This window comes from Tachypleus tridentatus, chromosome 8 (assembly GCF_004210375.1).
Source record: "Tachypleus tridentatus isolate NWPU-2018 chromosome 8, ASM421037v1, whole genome shotgun sequence".
In the NCBI taxonomy this organism is placed as follows: domain Eukaryota; kingdom Metazoa; phylum Arthropoda; class Merostomata; order Xiphosura; family Limulidae; genus Tachypleus; species Tachypleus tridentatus.
This window is the reverse complement of record NC_134832.1, coordinates 100,555,282-100,573,955: the sequence shown is the minus strand read 5'-3', so window position 1 is coordinate 100,573,955 and position 18,674 is coordinate 100,555,282. Positions and strand designations below refer to the sequence as shown.

General features: G+C 34.4%; 1 protein-coding gene across 1 annotated transcript; it reads left to right on the top strand.

The window, feature by feature from the left end:
• Window positions 1-16,779: 16,779 nt before the first annotated feature.
• On the top strand, window positions 16,780-18,090 carry LOC143223060 (adult-specific rigid cuticular protein 11.9-like). The gene is made up of 2 exons (XM_076450463.1): window positions 16,780-16,936; window positions 17,218-18,090. The coding sequence occupies exons 1-2, from the start codon at window positions 16,928-16,930 to the stop codon at window positions 17,695-17,697; spliced, it is 489 nt and encodes a 162-aa protein (XP_076306578.1). The 5' UTR covers window positions 16,780-16,927; the 3' UTR covers window positions 17,698-18,090.
• The last annotated feature ends 584 nt before the right edge of the window (window positions 18,091-18,674 follow it).

Below are 18,674 nucleotides of genomic sequence, written 5' to 3'. Positions count from 1 at the left end.
GTAGTTTAAACATATATTCTCAAGACGGCTGATATGGGTGTTCAAATTTTAATTGAATTAATACACAGAACAGCGTTTCGACCTTCTTGACCTTTTTTCAGTTAAAGTTTTAATACACATACCAGTTATCTTGAGAATAATTTTTACCTCATGTAGGTTTCTCGTCATCAAGAAATAGTTTTAAAAAATATCAGAGCATGTAACTAAATTTAGACTGGTAGTAAAACATGCCAGAAACAGAACGATATGTTTTGAACTTTTCCTTAATGTTGAAGACAACGAGCCAACTAGATGCTTGTCAAATACAATACGTTCGCTGCAAAATATTGCTTTCAAATCACCAATATGCCATTAGACTTACGTACAGGAAAAATCATTGTCAAAAACAACCGCAGCGTGACTGGTCTTTGAACAGTGCAACCAGATAAACAGTTGATTGAACATCTATAGTATAACATGTCAAAAGTAGCCTTAACCAGGTTTTTCATTATGCCAGATAGCAAGTTATATCATTCCTCTAACCAAATACCACACACACACAAAATTATTTAGAGGTATAAACAATATGTAAGTTAGTCGAATCCAACTTCACAGAGGAAACACTGGCTTAATTTGTTGCGATATGGCACCACGAATGCCAAACGGTATACAGTCTTTCAGTCATTAGTGTGCTACAACATACAATTGTAATTAATTAAATCTTTCTTTTACTGCCTGATAACGAGAGCTATCATTGTACTTTTACTGAATTTTGCATAAACCTAACTCGATGATAACCCGCGTTGGTTGTTCATAGTTCAGAAGTTATAGTTGAGAGGGAAGGTAACTAGTCAACACCACCTAATGCCAATTTTTGAGCTACTCTTTACCAACGAATAGTGGGATTGACAATAACTTTATGACGCCCCAATATTGAAAGGTCGAACAGGTTAGGTGGTAAAATTCGAACCTGCAGCCCAAAAATTTGGAGCCGAACGCCCTAGTCACCAAGCCATACAGGCGACACTTATTTAATTAGAATCTGCGTTGCCATGGTTAGGAGCCTGTACAACTACAAACCAATCATTAGACTTAAGAAATCATATAAGCTACTAACCATGGCAGTGACTGATGGGCGATCGCCAGACACTTATGCAAGTACTTTGAAACTTACTATAGGAAGAAAGTATCGAGCGAATATAGTATCCAGCACACTCACCTCACCAGATTTAAACCTGATCGGACATCTTGGACGCTCCGAAGAGACACTTGACAATGGTGTATTCATTTCCAAGCAGTATTGGTGATGTAACTAGAAGTAGGTCTCACACAGAAATGGGTTATATTATTCCAGTATCTTTTTGATTTACGCATCTTAAGCATGCCTTTGTGAGACATGACTTGAATTACTCTCCATTTATTGGTCTGCAAAGTTTGTGATATATTATAAATATATGTTGACAGATATTTCAACAATACACAGTTGTATATCAGATCATATGACTCTTCATCCGACTTAGTTTTTGCATAAAATTAAACTCATTTGGGATGGTATTGTGGTGCCAGTAGTTGCAACGTGTCAAAACTATGGTATGGAAAACTTCATTTATCCCCTACTTGTTTTGATCAGTCTGTGTGCACTTCAAAATCTAAAATAAAATAAAAAATATATATCATAAATAAATCACACAATATAAAGAACACTCAGACCGTATTAATCACACAATATAAAGAACACTCAGAACGTATTATTGAATAAGATTGTGCAAACACAAGTAACGCCTATTCCATACACTCTGTTAGTGACAACATAAAAAATCAAAAACCAATAACCGTTTCACTTCTATTTTCTAAATGTCTTCAACCTGATGGCCTAGTAGTTATTGTACTCTACTCGCAATCTGCGGGTTCGAAGTTCCGTCGTCGAACATGCTTGCCTTTTCAGCTGTGGAAGCGCTGTAATGTAATATTAAGCGCTACTATTCATTAGTAAAAGAGTAGCTCGAAAGTTGACGATAGGTGGTGTTAACTAGCTGCCTTTTCTCTAAATTATGGACGGCTAGCGTGGATACCTTTCGGGAAGCTTTGCGCCAAATTCAAAAGAAACCAAACCTTAACCTAGGTTATTCATTTTATTTAGTACTGAACATCACCCGCAGGATTTCTTAAGTTCGATATCTTTCTTGTAAGATTTTGAGTTTAGTACAGAATAACAGGTTTGTTGAAAAGAAGAAAAAAGTAATAAGAAAATCGTAATGACTGTTCGTTACCAACAGTAAGATTCTTATGGAAACAGATGATAGAAACACATTGGATTAATAGCCTTTCTCTGGCAGTTTCTGCCTGCTGTGCACACACTTGAGAATTTATTGTTGTTTCTCACTGATTAATTATTAATTATTCGTTTGATATCTACGGCGTTTCAACAGTTTTTTTCAGTGGATTTACTTGTGAATTGTGGAATATGATTTTTGTGTGTTGAAGTATAGAAACATACGAAGTATATGTTGCACACACATATGTCTATTTCTTCAAGAAATGATTAATGGAGGAGTACTTTTATTGCTTTGTTCAGAATTAAAAGTAAACATTCCACTATGAAAGTTAGAGTTAAAACCAGAAGTTTACAACGAAGGCATCAAAGTAAGGATCAACTTTTGGCTCTTTATCGTCGAAACAACGATTGAAGTACAGCTTTATTGCAAGACAAAAATCGAAAGGTGGATCTCTACCGTGCGAAAAGAATTGAAATATGAATTTTTTCGTCAAAGTTAGGATCAAAACATAGTTATTTATTGACAAAAAGAGGACTGACCTCCAGACAATGTAACCAAAGCAAACGCTACACTTAGTTATCAGTAAGCTACTATTAATTACACTTATAAATTTAAATATAATTTTAAGTGGGTTTGTTTGAATTTCGTGCAAAGTAAAACGAGGACTATCTGCGCTACCCGTCCCTAATTTAGCAGTGTAAGACTAGAGGGAAGGCAGCTAGTCATCACCACCCACCGCCAACTCTTGGGCTACTCTTTTACCAACGAATAGTGGGGTTGACCGCACATTATAACGCCCCCACGGCTGAAAGGGCGAGCATGTTTGTTAGATGCGACAAGGATTCGAACCCGCGACCCTCGGATTACGCGTTGAGTGCCTCAATCACCTGGCCATGCCGGGATCTATAATTTTAATGCTAATCCTCTGGATATGCCAATAATTACGAACATACTTTCATAATGCTCTCTCTCGTGGGGCTGAGACTTGGTAAGGGAATAATCTGTGTCCTTCGCTTGGATGTAACAGGACAAAAGTATTAATGAACATCCCATTTGGTTAGTAAAATTTTTAGTTGTAGTGAAAGAAAAATAACTGTTGAGGTAAACGCACATACGCATACACACAGATATACCATACGTGTATATTCATATCAATCCCCTTCTCTCTTTCTTGTTAGGAATGGTAAGCCACGGTTGAATGATTATTAATGAGTGCACGGGAAAGTTCTTCAACTGTCTGTTCTTGGAAAAACACAACCAGACAGTTGCCTTTCGTTCCATTGTACTCATTATGAATATTCTGTCTAAACAATCTACCAAAGAATGATTACTATTTAAGATAATTTCTTCGTCTATTTGTCTTCAGGTTGGAACAGTTCTTTTGATAAATTCAGCTTCTTTATGCAATAATTTGTCTTTGAGAAATAAGACGGATAGTGCATGATACGTTGATTTCTTTTTTTTTGCATAAAAAGCATAAAAATGATTATATTAAGAACTATAATTATTTATAAAACATCTTAATATCAACATATTACAAAAGAAAAGCTTGTTAGAAGTTGACAAAATAAATTTTACCTTTCTATGTTGAAAGGTACTCGTGAATAGCCAATCAGTTTTAAGGAAACGAAAATTTATAAACTTACGAGGTCTTCACAGCGGCAATGTCAGGTAAAAGAAATCTCATAAAAAATATAACGAAATACATCTTTTCTTCGGAAAGATGCATTATATTTGACCCAGTAAAAGTATTTTGGTTTGGTTTGAATTTCGCGCAAAGCTACACGAGGGCTATCTGCGCTGTAAAAGTATTTAGTAATTACCAAAGAATTTTATCATTTCTTCTAAAGAAGTTTTATTAATCTAGGGGGCAAATGCTTTTATTTTTCCTTCTTTATTTATCGATTATACCACATTTTCAGTATTTTGTGGACCATTCAAAGCACATACAAGTATGCAGAATTTTTGTGCTTAATCATTCAATAAATAAATAATTGTCTATAATACGACAAAAGTTGACTGGGTTTTGTTTTCAGAAATTTTTGTTAAATAATGGTTTCCTACAAAAGTTGTCTTGTAACGGATAATTATATCTCTTAATCTGTTAAGAACACTGGCCGCTAGTCAATGCAGTTCACAAAACGTTTTTTCGAATCAGTATGTGATAACATTATGCAACAAAATTTTTATTTTTTCTTGTTCCTGGTCAGAAAGTGTTATTTCCCAATTGTTTATGTCTAAAGTAAATGGGAAAAATCTATTTTTCTCCTCAAACTTTGCTTTTGTGACCTAGGTAATGAAATTTTCAACTTTACCCATTTTCCAGAACATTTCAGATAGATTCAGTGCTGAGTAGCTGATAGAGAATTTTCTCGAACTTACAAGAATTTTCAAGAACTTTCTAGAATGTTGTAAAAGCCTCAAAGTTGTGTTGCTCCATAACGGAAATAAGTATCCGTCTCTTCCCCTGGATCACTTGGTGCACCTCAAAGAGAAATACAACAGCGTCAAGACCTTGCTAGAAGTCTTGAAGTATGATGAATATGGCTGGGAGGTTATCGGAGGCTTCAAAATGGTGGCATCCATAATGGGTCTCCAAGGAGGCTTCACCACCTTTCCCTGTTATCTTTGCCTTTGGGACAGCAGGGACACCGCAGCGCACTACAACAGGAAACACTGGCCACAACGGACCGAGTTCTCTGTGAGGAAACACAATGTCAAGTGTGAGCCACTAATAGACCTCCAGAAGATGTTGTTTCCACCATTGTACATACAGTTGGGTCTCATGAAACAATTTGTCACTCACAGCTCCTTATAAGGAGTCTGCAGCCTTCAAGTACCTTCGAGACTTCTTCCCTAAGCTGTTTGAGACAAAGGTCAAAGTTGGTGTCTTCGTTGGACTAGAAACAAAGAAGATTCTGGAGTGCACAGAATTCCCCAAGAAGCTCAGTATGAAGGAAAAAAAACTTGGGGCAGCTTTGTTGCAGTGGTTCGGGGCTACTTGGGCAATCACAAGGCCAAAAATTATGTGAAACTGGTTGAAGCTCTGGTAAGGAACTATAGTAAAATGGGCTGCAGGATATCATTAAAAGTCCATATCCTTGACCCTCATCTAGAATATATTCAAGGAAAACACGGGAGCATACTCAGAGCAGCAAGGCGAGCGCTTCCCCCAAGATATACCGGACTTTGAACACAGCTATCAAGGAGCGTATAACGAAAACATGATTAAAGACCATATTTGGGGACTGATATGTGAAAGTGATTTACATTACAGTCGCAAATCTCGAAAAATTACTTACTTCTAAACATTTTAGTATAACTTTAATATAAACACATGTAAATCTTGATTCATATGTTGTTTTATTCAGGCCTTATGTGAATGAAAATGTGCAAATTTGCCTGTTTTTACAAATAAAATAGGTTAATTTCTAAATTTAATTATCCAAGTCATAAAAGCAAAGTTTGAAGGGAATAATGTCCATTTTCTGTACTTTTACAGCATAAGCAATTAAGAAATAACACATACTATCCAGGAACAAAGTTTGTCACAAAGTGTAACTTATCAAGAAATGAAAGAATGACTTTTGTAGTTATGTTATTACTGTTGTATTTTTGTTATTATTTACCTGAAAGTTATAAATTTTCTTTTTGGAAAACAAGTTTGAATTTTTATTTGCATTTAGAAATAAATGGTACAAGTTAAACTTAGAAAAAAACAAAGTGGAAACATACCAAGAACTTGCTTGGTTTTAGCGCCATCATTTGTTAAATAATTAAACTATTTGGTATTAATGTGAGAAATATCGCATTCCTAGTGACATCATTATTTGTAACATTTGAATTCTCAGCTGGTAAGATTTGGCTTCTTTACGAGTTTTTGAAGATCTTTTCGCTTTTAGGTGAATTGATATACAGAATTTAGTGGAATTTCAACATTCAACGAAGGTTAGATGCTTATTTGTTTGTTTTTAGCATGAAGCTACATGATATTCGTGCCTTTTCCTATACAGGGAATCGAAACTAAAATGTTAGCTTTGTAACTTCATACATTTACTCCTGACTCACTAGGAGTTGTAGATGCTTATACTTAATTGTGTTTTTTTTTATTCAAAACGTTTATATATATCCCCTAAATAGATGTTTAAACATAGGTTTAAAACTCTTCGAATTTGTTTGTTTGTTTTGAAATTTCGCCCAAAGCTACTCGAGGGCTATCTGTGCTAGCCGTCCCTAATTTAGCAGTGTAAGACTAGAGGGAAGGCAGCTAGTCATCACCACCCACCGCCAACTCTTGGGCTACTCTTTTACCAACGAATAGTGGGATTGACCGTCACTTATACACCCCCACGGCTGAGAGGGCGAGCATGTTTAGCGCGACGCGGGCGCGAACCCGCGACCCTCGGATTATGAGTCGCACGCCTTACACGCTTGGCCATGCCAGGCCAAAACTCTTCGAAACTAACGAGATTTGACTTCTCCGGGTTTTTCATTTTTATTATTTTACTGACTAACTTTACAGTTGATTTCAATCTTAGAGCAGCACATTAATAATATAAAACTCAATAATTAAGTATTTTAAAGTAAAAAATATTTTAATTAAAGATAATTAAATAATTAAGTATAATGTACTTCATATTTATGAGTTTATGATCTTTACCTAAAGAGGGCGATATATTTCAGAGCTGCAAGCTCACAAAAATTGTGATTTTTGAGATAGTGTATTTACTGGAGAGAACTTTCACATTTAACTGTATACGCTACTGTTTTCAAGAAAGAAAAGATTTATTCACAAAAATAACTTGTATAGTATTGTGCCTTAAGTATTGTGTACATTTCTTTGCTGTATAAAAATAAGCAACAATAAAAATCACAATCTATTTTTTTCATAGTTAGTACATGTCAAATAGAAAACAAGAGGAATCCTCAACAGCTACGACACTTAAAATTATTTTAGGCAGAATTAAAGTAAATTAACCTATGAGACCTTGCGCGTGGTAGAATACGTCAAGCTGCCTATAAGAAAAAAGCCTGTTTGGCAATACACAATAATTCCCTGAGTAAATGTCGTTAACTGCAGTATTTACTCTTATGTACTAGGTTTCTAAACAATACGAATTCGGTTTTAAACATTATATAGCCACATATGATAACCAGACGATGCTAGATGAAAGTATAGCTGTGCGTCTTCCAAAATGTTTTTAACTCAGCGCCATTTACTTATCACAGTGTTTAGCCTAATTGTATAATAAAGCACGATACATAACAAACTACAGTATATGAATAGAAATATTTTCTGCTGAGAGAAATGTATGAATATGTACAACCAACACAGAAACAGGAATACACAATATGTTAGATTTAATATGTATACAAGTTTGGAAGCTTCAAGTGAGAAAAATGCAGATATAAGTGCTCAATCTCAGTAAATAACATAACGTTTTGAGAGAATATGGGACCTATTAGTGCATCTCGGCTGTTCCATCCTCTAAATTAAATTAAAATAATTAAAAATAAACCTTAGAGCCAGTTGTTATGATTCATACACTTATCAAACTTTTTTCTTAAACTCACTTAAATTTACTACCTCCACAATACCTGAAGGCAACTCATTCCAAAGGGCAGCCACCTTGTTAGAAAAATTAAACTGTTTAAGTTGAAAATCACTCCTACTTTGTCAAATTTTATATTGTGTTCCCCAGACCTATTATTCTCACTACTAAATATATATGACAAAAGATGATGCACCAATACAGTCAATTCTCTTTACAATCTTAAACACCTCAATTTGAGAGATTTCAGTCTCTCCTTGTATGAAAATTCCTCCATCCCAGTCACAATTCTAGTGATCTCTGAGCCTTTTCTAGCAATTCAATGTCTTTCCTAACGCAAGGAGTCCAAAACAGAACACAATATTCCAAACGTGGTCTAGCCAGTGACCTGTACAATGAACTTATAACCTCCCTAGACTTGCACTCGATAGTTCTGTAGATAGAACTTCAAATCCTATTCAACCTACTACTAGAAACATCACACTTCTTGGATGGCTTTAGAGACTGATCGACTATTACATTAAGATCCCTTTCCTTCATAACACTGTTAATATTATTCCAATACAAATTATACTTATAATTCAAATTATGATAACCCACATGTAATGCCTTACATTTATTATAATTACAACCCGCCTGCCATTTATTTGCCCAACTCACTAAATTATCTAAATCCTTTTGTAGATCAGAAGCATCCTTTTAATAGCTAGAACACTCAAGGCCTTAATATCATCTGCAGATTTAAGTAATTATTGACTATTCTTTCATCTATGCTATTAATGTAAATTAAAAAGAGCAAAGATCCTAAGACTGAGTTCTAAGGTACCTCTCTTCTGACGTTAATCCATTTTGACTAAACTCTATTTGTAACAACCCTCTGCCTTCTTTTATCAAGCTACTCTTCAATCAAATTTGTTAACTTATCTCCCACACCGACAGAGATAAGTTTTTTACAAACCTTGTTAAATGTTTTTTTTTTTTAATCCAGATACACCATGTATACACCCTTACCCTCATCTACGTATGTAGTAACATTTTCAAGCATGTCAAAAGATTTGTATGGCAAACTTTTTCCTGTAGTGAAACCGTGTTAGCTATTCAATAAAATTCTAAAATCTGTTAAATAACTTTTCAAAGTATTTTTAACAGACTTTTAAAAACTTTTTCCACAAGTGATGCAAGACCAACGGGTCTATAATTACAGGGGCAATCTTTATCACCTCACATGAAAAGAGGAGTTACACTAGCTAACTTCCAATCTTCTGGTACCTGCCCACAATTCAAGGGCTGACAAAATAATAGTAGTAAGTGGATAACATATCCAATTTTTAACCTTTTTCAGAAGTCTTGGGGAAATATTATCTGGCTAAGGAACCTTATCGTTTTTTTTAAACTGTTAAATTTTTTGTTACACAGCTCAAAATTAATGTAGTCATCTTGTTTGATCTCGTTTCAATTTATCAACTGTTAAAGACGTGGAATACTGTTTAAATCTTCCTTAATAAAAACCGAGGAAAAAGCAAAATTTAATAACCCAGCCATTTCATAATCATCAGATACTAACCTTCCTTTATCACCCTTCCAGAGTCCTACCTTATTTTAATTTTTTTTACCATTAATGTTTTTAAAGAAATCTTAACTGTTAATGTTTTCACATTTTCAGCCAACCTTTTCTCATACATTCTATTCAATGTCCTAATTTCCTGTTTTATGAAATTTATTGATTTTCTATAGTCTTCTGAATCTCCTGTTATACCTGTCAATATAATTTATAAAAAAAAATATTATGCTTTTCTTTAGTTTTATCTTTTAAACCTTTTCTGAGTCAATCTAGTTTTCATTTGTAACTATCCTTCACTATCACAGCGGTATGTCTGCAAACTTACAACGCTAAAAATTCGGTTTTGATACCCCTAGTGGGCAGAGGACGGATAGCCTATTATGTAGCATTTTCTCAAAATTTGCTTTCTTGAGGTTTGAAACCAAAATATCATCATTCTTTATCTCCATATGCAGCAATACATCAAATCAAGTAGAGATGCTCACTTGCACCTAGATGTTTCCCAATTTCCACCCCTCAACTATTTTGGTATTTGAAGTTAACAATATATCTAAAATAACATTGTTTCTAGTAGATTCCTTAACTAATTGGTGAAGAAAGTAATTGTGAACAGTTTCTTAAAAACATTTCTTCTTCGTAGTTTGACTTTAGCATTTCCCAACATATATGCCTGAAATTAAAATCACACACAATTTTGACCTCATTAACAGCTGAAATCTTAATATCATTCAAAAGTGTTCCACTAATTTCATCAGTATCGTTTAATGGTCTGTAATAAATTAACACTAAAAGCCTTTTCCTTTATTTTCTCTAATAGAAACCCAAATAAATTCAAACTGTTTGATATTATCTTTGACATCTTCAGCTTCAACAAGATATAACTCACATTTTACACATAAAGCCACTCTCACCATCCTCTCTTTCATATTATACCCTTATTAAATAGCCTGAAACCGTTTATATTTAAAAAAAACTTCTAACATCAAAATGATCTACGTTTAATCATGTTTAAATTATTCTTATCATATCAATATTCTCCATTCCTTCTAATACACTAAAGTCATCTATTTCGTTTCTTGTACTTCTAGCATTACAATAGTAACAATAATGCCTATCCTTATAATCACTTCCATATTAAATTCCTATGCTAAACTTTCCGCTGCCTCTTTTTCTGGCCTGGCATGGCCAAGCGTATTAAGGCGTGCGACTCGTAATCTAAGGGTCGCGGGTTCGCATCCCTGTCGCGCCATACATGCTCGCCCTCCCAGCCGTGGGGGCGTTATAATGTTACGGTCAATCCCACTATTCGTTGGTAAAAGAGTAGCCCAAGAGTTGGCGGTGAGTGGTGATGACTAGCTGCCTTCCCTCTAGTCTTACACTGCTAAATTAGGGACGGATAGCACAGATAGCTCTCGAGTAGCTTTGTGCGAATTTCAAAAAACAAACAAACAAACAAGCCTCTTTTTCTTTTTGCATTTAGAGTTTCCTGGCCTTCACCACTCTCTAGTCATAGTTTAAACTTTTCATACAATCGAGTTAATAGCACTAGCAAATAAGTCAATCTCTACCCGAGTTAAATGTAAATCAATTACAAAAAGCTCCCTTTTTCCACTGAACTGATTCCACAAGTCCAACCAGCTAAACCACTTATCCTTATATACTAATCAAAGTCTACTTATAACTTCATATCCACAGTTAATTCTGGGTAGTATCCCTGCAAAAACGAAGTTATTGCCTTTTATTTTAAATGCCTTTATAAACCTCCTGTACTTATAAATTAGCTTCTCTGACCTACCTTTCCCTAGGTCATTAGCCTTAACATGCATCACATAAACTGCATCTCTCCTAGCTCCCTTTATCATATCTCCTCCGTCAGTTAAATCCTTCACCTGTGTCCAGGGTAGCTTTATCTGATCCTTTTCTCCCTATTTACTTCAAATATCTAGAGTTGATATTCATCATCTGTAGCCAGTTGTAGGAAGGTAGTTGATGTTATTAAAATAAAATAAATACATAAGCTCATAAAGAGAGAAAATTTAAATTTAATTTTTCAGTAGAAGCACTTTTTGAACTAGACAGATCAGGGTTTAATATGTTTTTTGTATAGATAATTGTTCGTTACATACTGTAACACCAGTTTCTTGAGATAAGGTGTAATTAAAAACCTCAGAGGTCTGCTTGTATTTTTCTGAATTAGAAGCACATTTAAATGCGTTTAAGCTCTCTTCCGAGCGTTTACATTACTAATAATATAGAAAGGAGAGTTCCGCTCCTGAATTTAAAAAAAAAAAAACAACGTATGTATGTGGACACAGACGAGAGCCGTCCGAATACGTTAACAACTTTCTCTTGGTCAAGCATGTGCGAAACAAAAGCCTAAAAGATTATTATTAGTATCTGATATAAAAAGATAGAACAAATTTATAGTATTAACAAGAGCCAAAAGTCAAATTATGTTTGTACAACGTAGTTTCAGGTTAACAAATACAATAGAATTAATATTTTCTTGACGTATTTGCTTGACTGAATGCCGTAGTGCCGTTGCATCTCGTTACTGAGTGGAGTTAAACTGTAACATTTATTGGTGGAAATTTTGTTCAACATTTCGCGGATACGCGTTTCTGCTCAAGTGCAAATTTGATATTTGCGTGTTTACTTTTCAAGTACTGTAAACCTTCATAAAATATTTCCTAAACTGTTTAAAACAGAGACCAACCAAATTTTAGCGTACGATGTAGTGAAGAAAAACTGTTATAATACAGAACTAACGTAAGCATGTAGAAAAGTCTCAACATGATAATAAGTTAAGTTTCCTGTCGAGTAGAATTTATCCAAAAATCCAAATGAAAGGTGTTATAAAAGCAGTTCCTAGAACGAAAGATGTATTGAACTTAAAGATATAATTCTTACAAATATTATTTTCTGCATAGAAGTCCAGCATATACAGTGGTTGGATCGGGCATTACCAGGTGTGTTTTTTTTTTAATCGAATAAAACATCTGTCACCAATAGAATCTGGGAACATATCTAACGTTGCTCAGGTTGCAATTATTACGATTCCATCATAAATAGCACAAATTAGTTGTTAAACATATTGATTACATATCCGAAACTGAAAAAGGTATCTGTGGTGTGACTCTGATAATGTTTCATGTAAAAGTAACAATAACTATCATATAGTTGATGATATTCTCAGTATGTGCTGGGATTGAAGACACTGTGCATCTCAAATCCACCTAAAGTGTATGCTGTGCTGTTTGGTTACGAGTAAATAATGTGTTGTATTACTTATAAAGGTTTTATCAAATTCTGTGACAGATAACACAAAAGTTTAAAGAATTATAACTTCATCTGTTTTAGTATAAGACATTTTTTACAAGTAATTTTTCATTTATGTACAAATAGGGTTATATTCAGGGACAAGGCACCAACGGTTTCCAATCTCATACCTTCTTTGAAAATAAGAAAATTGTGCTGAAAATACACATTGGTTTCAGCTTTTGTTGAGCTGAGCTGTTTAATGTATATTTTAAAATTAAGTCTTGTGAGTTGTCAAGGTCGCTAAATTATTTCTGTAGAGCTTGGGAGTAGCTTACTAATTGGCGTGTCAGGTTGTACATCAAATAATCCACTGTTTGAGACGTGAGGCTGAATATGTTTCACATTTTAAGCTGTAGACGCGTTACAAAAGTACTAGTCAATTTTGTTAACCTGTTCAAAGACCTAAATGAAGCCTTGTTTCCTTGGGGGCTACTGGCTACAGTAGCTGGCTACCTTTCCTCTGGTTAATAGTTCAAAATTAGAGACAGAGCCTATGGGTCTCTGACTTGACCGTCGAGAACACGTGCGCATAAAGTGTCACTCAGGTTAAAAATTCCCATTACATTTACGGTAAGCATCCTTGTAGGTGAACATAAAACCAGATAATGTCATTTTTAGTAGGTTGCTATACCTTCCATAGGAAGCCACAGGAAAATGATTCATTAGAAAAGATTCGGAAACAATACTTTTGAGACTGTTAGTTCAAATAGGTTAAAAACATTCAAACCAAAAGATATATTGTTTTAGCAGATTGGTTTGTGTAATAAAGGGAATGTGCGATAAAAATAATATTAAAGTAATTCGCAACCGCCAAATTTTAAAATCATTTCTTCCCTAGGAGATCGTTGCTTGAAACATAATTCTCAATTTCAGTTAAATGTTTATTCAGATAAACGTGGTAGAGATCATTAATTCCATCTGGATCTGTATACAGGTATTAGATACGACAAGTTTATATGTGAATTGCTTATTACTTGTCTTCACGTTTTTTAAGATTGTTCAAGCATGTAACAACATAGAATTTCATTTTCAAAGCAGCCGAATAAAAGTATATAACAAAAATAGTAATCATAAGATATCACGGAATGATTTCTGTTAAATTATTAACAGCGATATGTGCATTTACTATTAGTAATATATTCTTAAGCTTATTATTAAAATGTGTTTACCTTTATTTGCATTCTTCTTACAGAACAACGAGTCTTGCTGAGAAAGAAACGTATAATGTCTTTAGTCTGTACATTTTAGAATTATTTGTGGATTTCAGTCTCATGTTAACATTTATTTAAATTATGTTATTAGTAAGCGCTATGGCTACCACTTAGCGAAAAATGAAAACTAACCAGCATGTGTGTTTGTATGTTAACAGGAACTATATGAATATTCTAGTTATCAGATGCTATTTTTCATTACAGAATTTCCCACACAGACCAGCTAGTATTTAGGCTAATTTCAAAGTGTTCACATTTTCCCTATTAAATGCTAAAAACGTTTTTTTATATTTATTTTCCCTTTTCTTATTTTCATCTTTCGAAACTCTACTCAAATAAGTTACTTAGTTATCACCATTAGATTCCATCTAGGAACATAGGGCCGCAATCGCTTCCGGATTCTTCAACAAGTATTTAAGTGAGTAGGTTGTTAGCCCACTGCACCGAGCCGTCCCTAATTTAGCAGTGTAAGACTAGAGGGAAGGCAGCTAGTCATTACCACCCACCGCCAACTCTTGGGCTACTCTTTTACCAACGAATAGTGGGATTGATCGTCACATTATAATGCCCCCACGGTTGGGAGGGCCTGAGCATGTTTGGCGCGACGCGGGCGCGAACCCGCGACCCTCGAATTACGAGTCGCACGCCTTACGCGCTAGGCCATGCCAGGCCCACTCAAATAAGTGGTTGAGTCTAACAACGCAAAATGCATATTTTTTCTTTATGTTCATTGGCCTCAAGATTTTGGCCAGCATTGTATATATATCGAACAAAGAGAGCATCCCAATATATACCTCCCCCTCAAATGTATTTACTAGCCATGTAATTTAAGGCCTCTCTTATTGTCAGAAAGGTCTGTTATACTCTTGAACTATCATCTGAATTTCCCATGTTACAACAGTCTCATTTAATGAAGAACACATAAAACAAGTAAAGCTAGAAAAGCTTCATAGTTCCCTTGACCGACGTTTTGTATTAAGAAAATAAGTGAAATATTTATAGCAAATATAGTCTTAGAAAATTTATGGTTTCCCAATATACGACACCTCAATAGATTTATAAGCGAAACTAAACGCTTAGTCCATCCACTCCGTGATTCAGCAGTAAGCGAGAACTTGCATAACCCAAAAATTCATTATTCGATTCCTCCAGAGACATTGCTGATAGCCCATCGTGCAGGTTCAAGCTCAAAATAAATAGTTGTAGGAAAATATAAACTGCTGCTTCCTTTCGTTTGTAGACCTCTAATGGCTCAGCGGTCACTTTGCAGACTTACGACACTAAAAATGAGGCTTCGATACCTGCGAGGAGCAGATAACCCATTGTGTAGCTTTGTGCTTAATAAAACCACCTTTTGTTTACGATCCAAAACAATGCTTGTAAGAAAAAGAATAAAACACTCATACTATTCGTTTAAAAAGTAATAACTCATTAGGTCAGGTACATGTTTATTTTTTGAATATTGTGGAAGGATAGATATCTTTATTGAGCACGTGTTCATGCCTGATGCGAAAACAATTATAAATGAACAACATTTCTTTACACATTTAGAAACGAATAAAAGGATTAAGTTTACTGAAAGTTCTGTATTGAAAATTGTTAAAAATCCGATTAAACTCAAGCTTGGGACAACTTAAAATGACATTTAGAACCCCTGTTAATACCTAATATGTGGATTCCAATCTGACATGCTTGCTAGCAAAGGATTATTCTTTAAGAACAGTACTATCAGAAAGTAGTAACGATTTATAATTAGTAACTGACTGTCTTAATCTTTGGTCTAAAACTTTACTTATCTATCTTTTTATTGAGTTTAATTTGCATTTGACCATCTTGCCACCACGGAAAATGCGCACTAAATGTGTTATTATCGGGAATGTGTTAAACTAATATGAACAAATAAAAAAAAATTACACATTTTCTCAGTAATCTGTCAATCTATTATGTTTTATGTTTCGATTTAAACTGGAGAAAAGAAAGACTGTTATCTGATATATTTAATGTGTAAATTTGATTTTGTTTGTGTGTAGTGAACACAAAGCTATACAATGGGCTATTTGTGCTCTGCCCCCCCCCCTCAGGAATCAAAAACCGTTTTCTAACGTTATAAGTCCGCATACTTCCGCTGTGAGACTGGGGTCTAGTTTGTAAAAGCCCTTTTCAATCTCAAAGTTTTATACAAATGAACAATTTTGTTTTTAAAATTTTTACTTTTCTGACACATTTCAAAAGATATTTGCTAGAAGTGGCAAAGAAAATTGAGCTATACATTTTAGAAGGAGTGATTAATTTATTTTATTGAAAGGCTTAGTAAGTGTGATTTATCTTTTAGAAATGGGATTGGTTGTAATCATTTCAGCGTACAATATTCTATTGTTTCAAATAAGAAGGTAAAGAATATTGTAAATATATATATATATTATTTTTTAAACAATATAATCTGAGATCGATTACTGGTTAATTTTTTAAACACTTACAAGTAATTTAGAACTGATTGGTAACTGATAATAGGACAGTAATAGAAATTCAGAAAGTAAGTAAAAGAAATGTTGCTGGTCAGATATCAAATTATGAAATCCAGTATATTGAAATTTCCGAACATCTATCATTATGTTCGACATTTCTTCATATGTTGGGTCTTTTGAACAATTTACAAATATACTGAACGTTTCCCCATCACAACATAAATTTCATATGACGACCTTTTGTACCTGTCAGTTTATTAGCATATACACACTAATCTACCGCACCCTATAGCCAGAAGTAACAAAAGGAGCAACATAATCGGGCTTAGAAAGCAATGAAGATGAAATTGACCTATTTAGTAGCTGTCCTTTTTACTCAGTTCATTCTTTAGAGTGCACTTCCATGTGGCCTTTGTATACGCCCTACGTCCTTGTCACCAAAAAAGAATCGAGCTCTATCAACGAGTATAAAAAGGGTAAGTGTTAGCTTCCAGCTAAACAGCTTTCTTCAACAATAACCAGCCGTCTTTATCGGATTGGAGTGGTAGTTCTTCTAAGCAAGATGAAATTCGTAAGTTAACCTTCTCAGTTGAAAAGTAAAAATCCCCAGAAATGGAAGTATTCTACAACATATAAGTTAAATTTTCTTACAGCTAGAAAGTTCTAATGATGTTGATAAAGTTCAGCACCTTTACAGATTGATTGCCATATTCCTTCACCTTTTGGTAGACGAATAAACGAACATTATCGCAGAGTTTTGTAAAATAAGATACACTAATAAAACCACTAAAGATAGTATGAGATATGCCTGTTAAATAGCAAATATTTACAATGATTAATTTAATGTTTCAGCTCGCAGTTCTTCCCCTGTGTTTTGCTGCCTGTATGGCTGAAATGTTATTGAACTTCGATGCTGAGAAGGGAAACTTCATGTACAGCACTGGGGACGAGGGTGCTCACGCTCGTGAAGAAACTCGCAAAGGTGACACTGTGACCGGCAAATACACTTATATTGATGCCAACGGTGACATGCGTGAGGTCCGCTACACTGCTGGTCCTGGTGGTTTCATGCCCGAAGGAGACATCTCTGTGGATAAGAAGACTGCCATAGAAGCTGACAAAATCGCTGCTATGGCTCCCAAAGCTCCAGAGATCGAGCCCGTCAAAACCACTCTTCCAGTCCATCCCTTCGCTTACAGCCCTTTCTACACTGGACACTACCCCTTCTACACTGGTCATCACTACTTCGGTCATCACCCTTTCTATAATGCCGCTTACTTCCCTCACCGTTACTACGCTCCCCATGTTCGTACCTCTGCTTATTTCTACTAGACTGAAACTAAACAAATAGGATGTTAATTATAAGTACCGATATATCATGATGTAATTGTACTGTACCTTACACTACATGTACTTATAGTACCTGTACTAACAGAACTCTCCTTAAAATATTAACCTATTTCCTATGTCTCTTCTATGTTTCCTTTTCCTTCTGATACTGACTCTTCATATAATCAGCCCACTTTTTACGTTTTGTAAGATTCTTGCTAAATTCTTGATAAATCTTAAGCTTTCGTGTTTTTTGCTTAAAATTTTATGTTATTTTAACCGTAAGAATTGCCTAATACCTCAATATTGAAGTTTACGTCAAGTGAGATTGTGATTTGAACGTGAATGTTTTATGGCATGTAACGTATTAAAAAAATTAAAGTGTTCACAAAGTATTTACATACTTTTTGATTTTGGTTTTATTTCTGAATAACAACAGGATATTCTGTTTCTCTGTTAAACAGGCAAAAGAAAGTCGACCAATTATCGCTAACGTTTGATAAACCAAGTTAACTACACAGAACAGAAATAAAAACAACTTGTAGATAATTATGTATGTTACACTAATTAATGGTACGCAGGTGTTAAAACGAATCATAAGAATAAAACTTATAATAATTAGAAAACATCTGATACATCAGTTGGATACCATCACTGTTATCGATATTTTTGCTGTAATAATGAAAGTTTAAGTAAGAAAGAAAATATCATTTCTAACCATTTGATTAAATTGTACAAAATGTAAATAGTCTTACTGCTTACAAGGTAGTAGAAATATCATACGTCTTAATCTCGATTTTTTGTGTAAATTTCCAAACGATTTAATCGTTTGTACAGTTGATATTCTGAAATAAGATGGAAGGAAAACTTACCTTTCTATTTCATTTATTAGAGCTTGTTTAAAGCGTACAACCTGTCTATTATAATCGAAAACCATTTCCTTTTTCGTAAAACTCCTGAGGTGGGTCTGGGTTTGAACC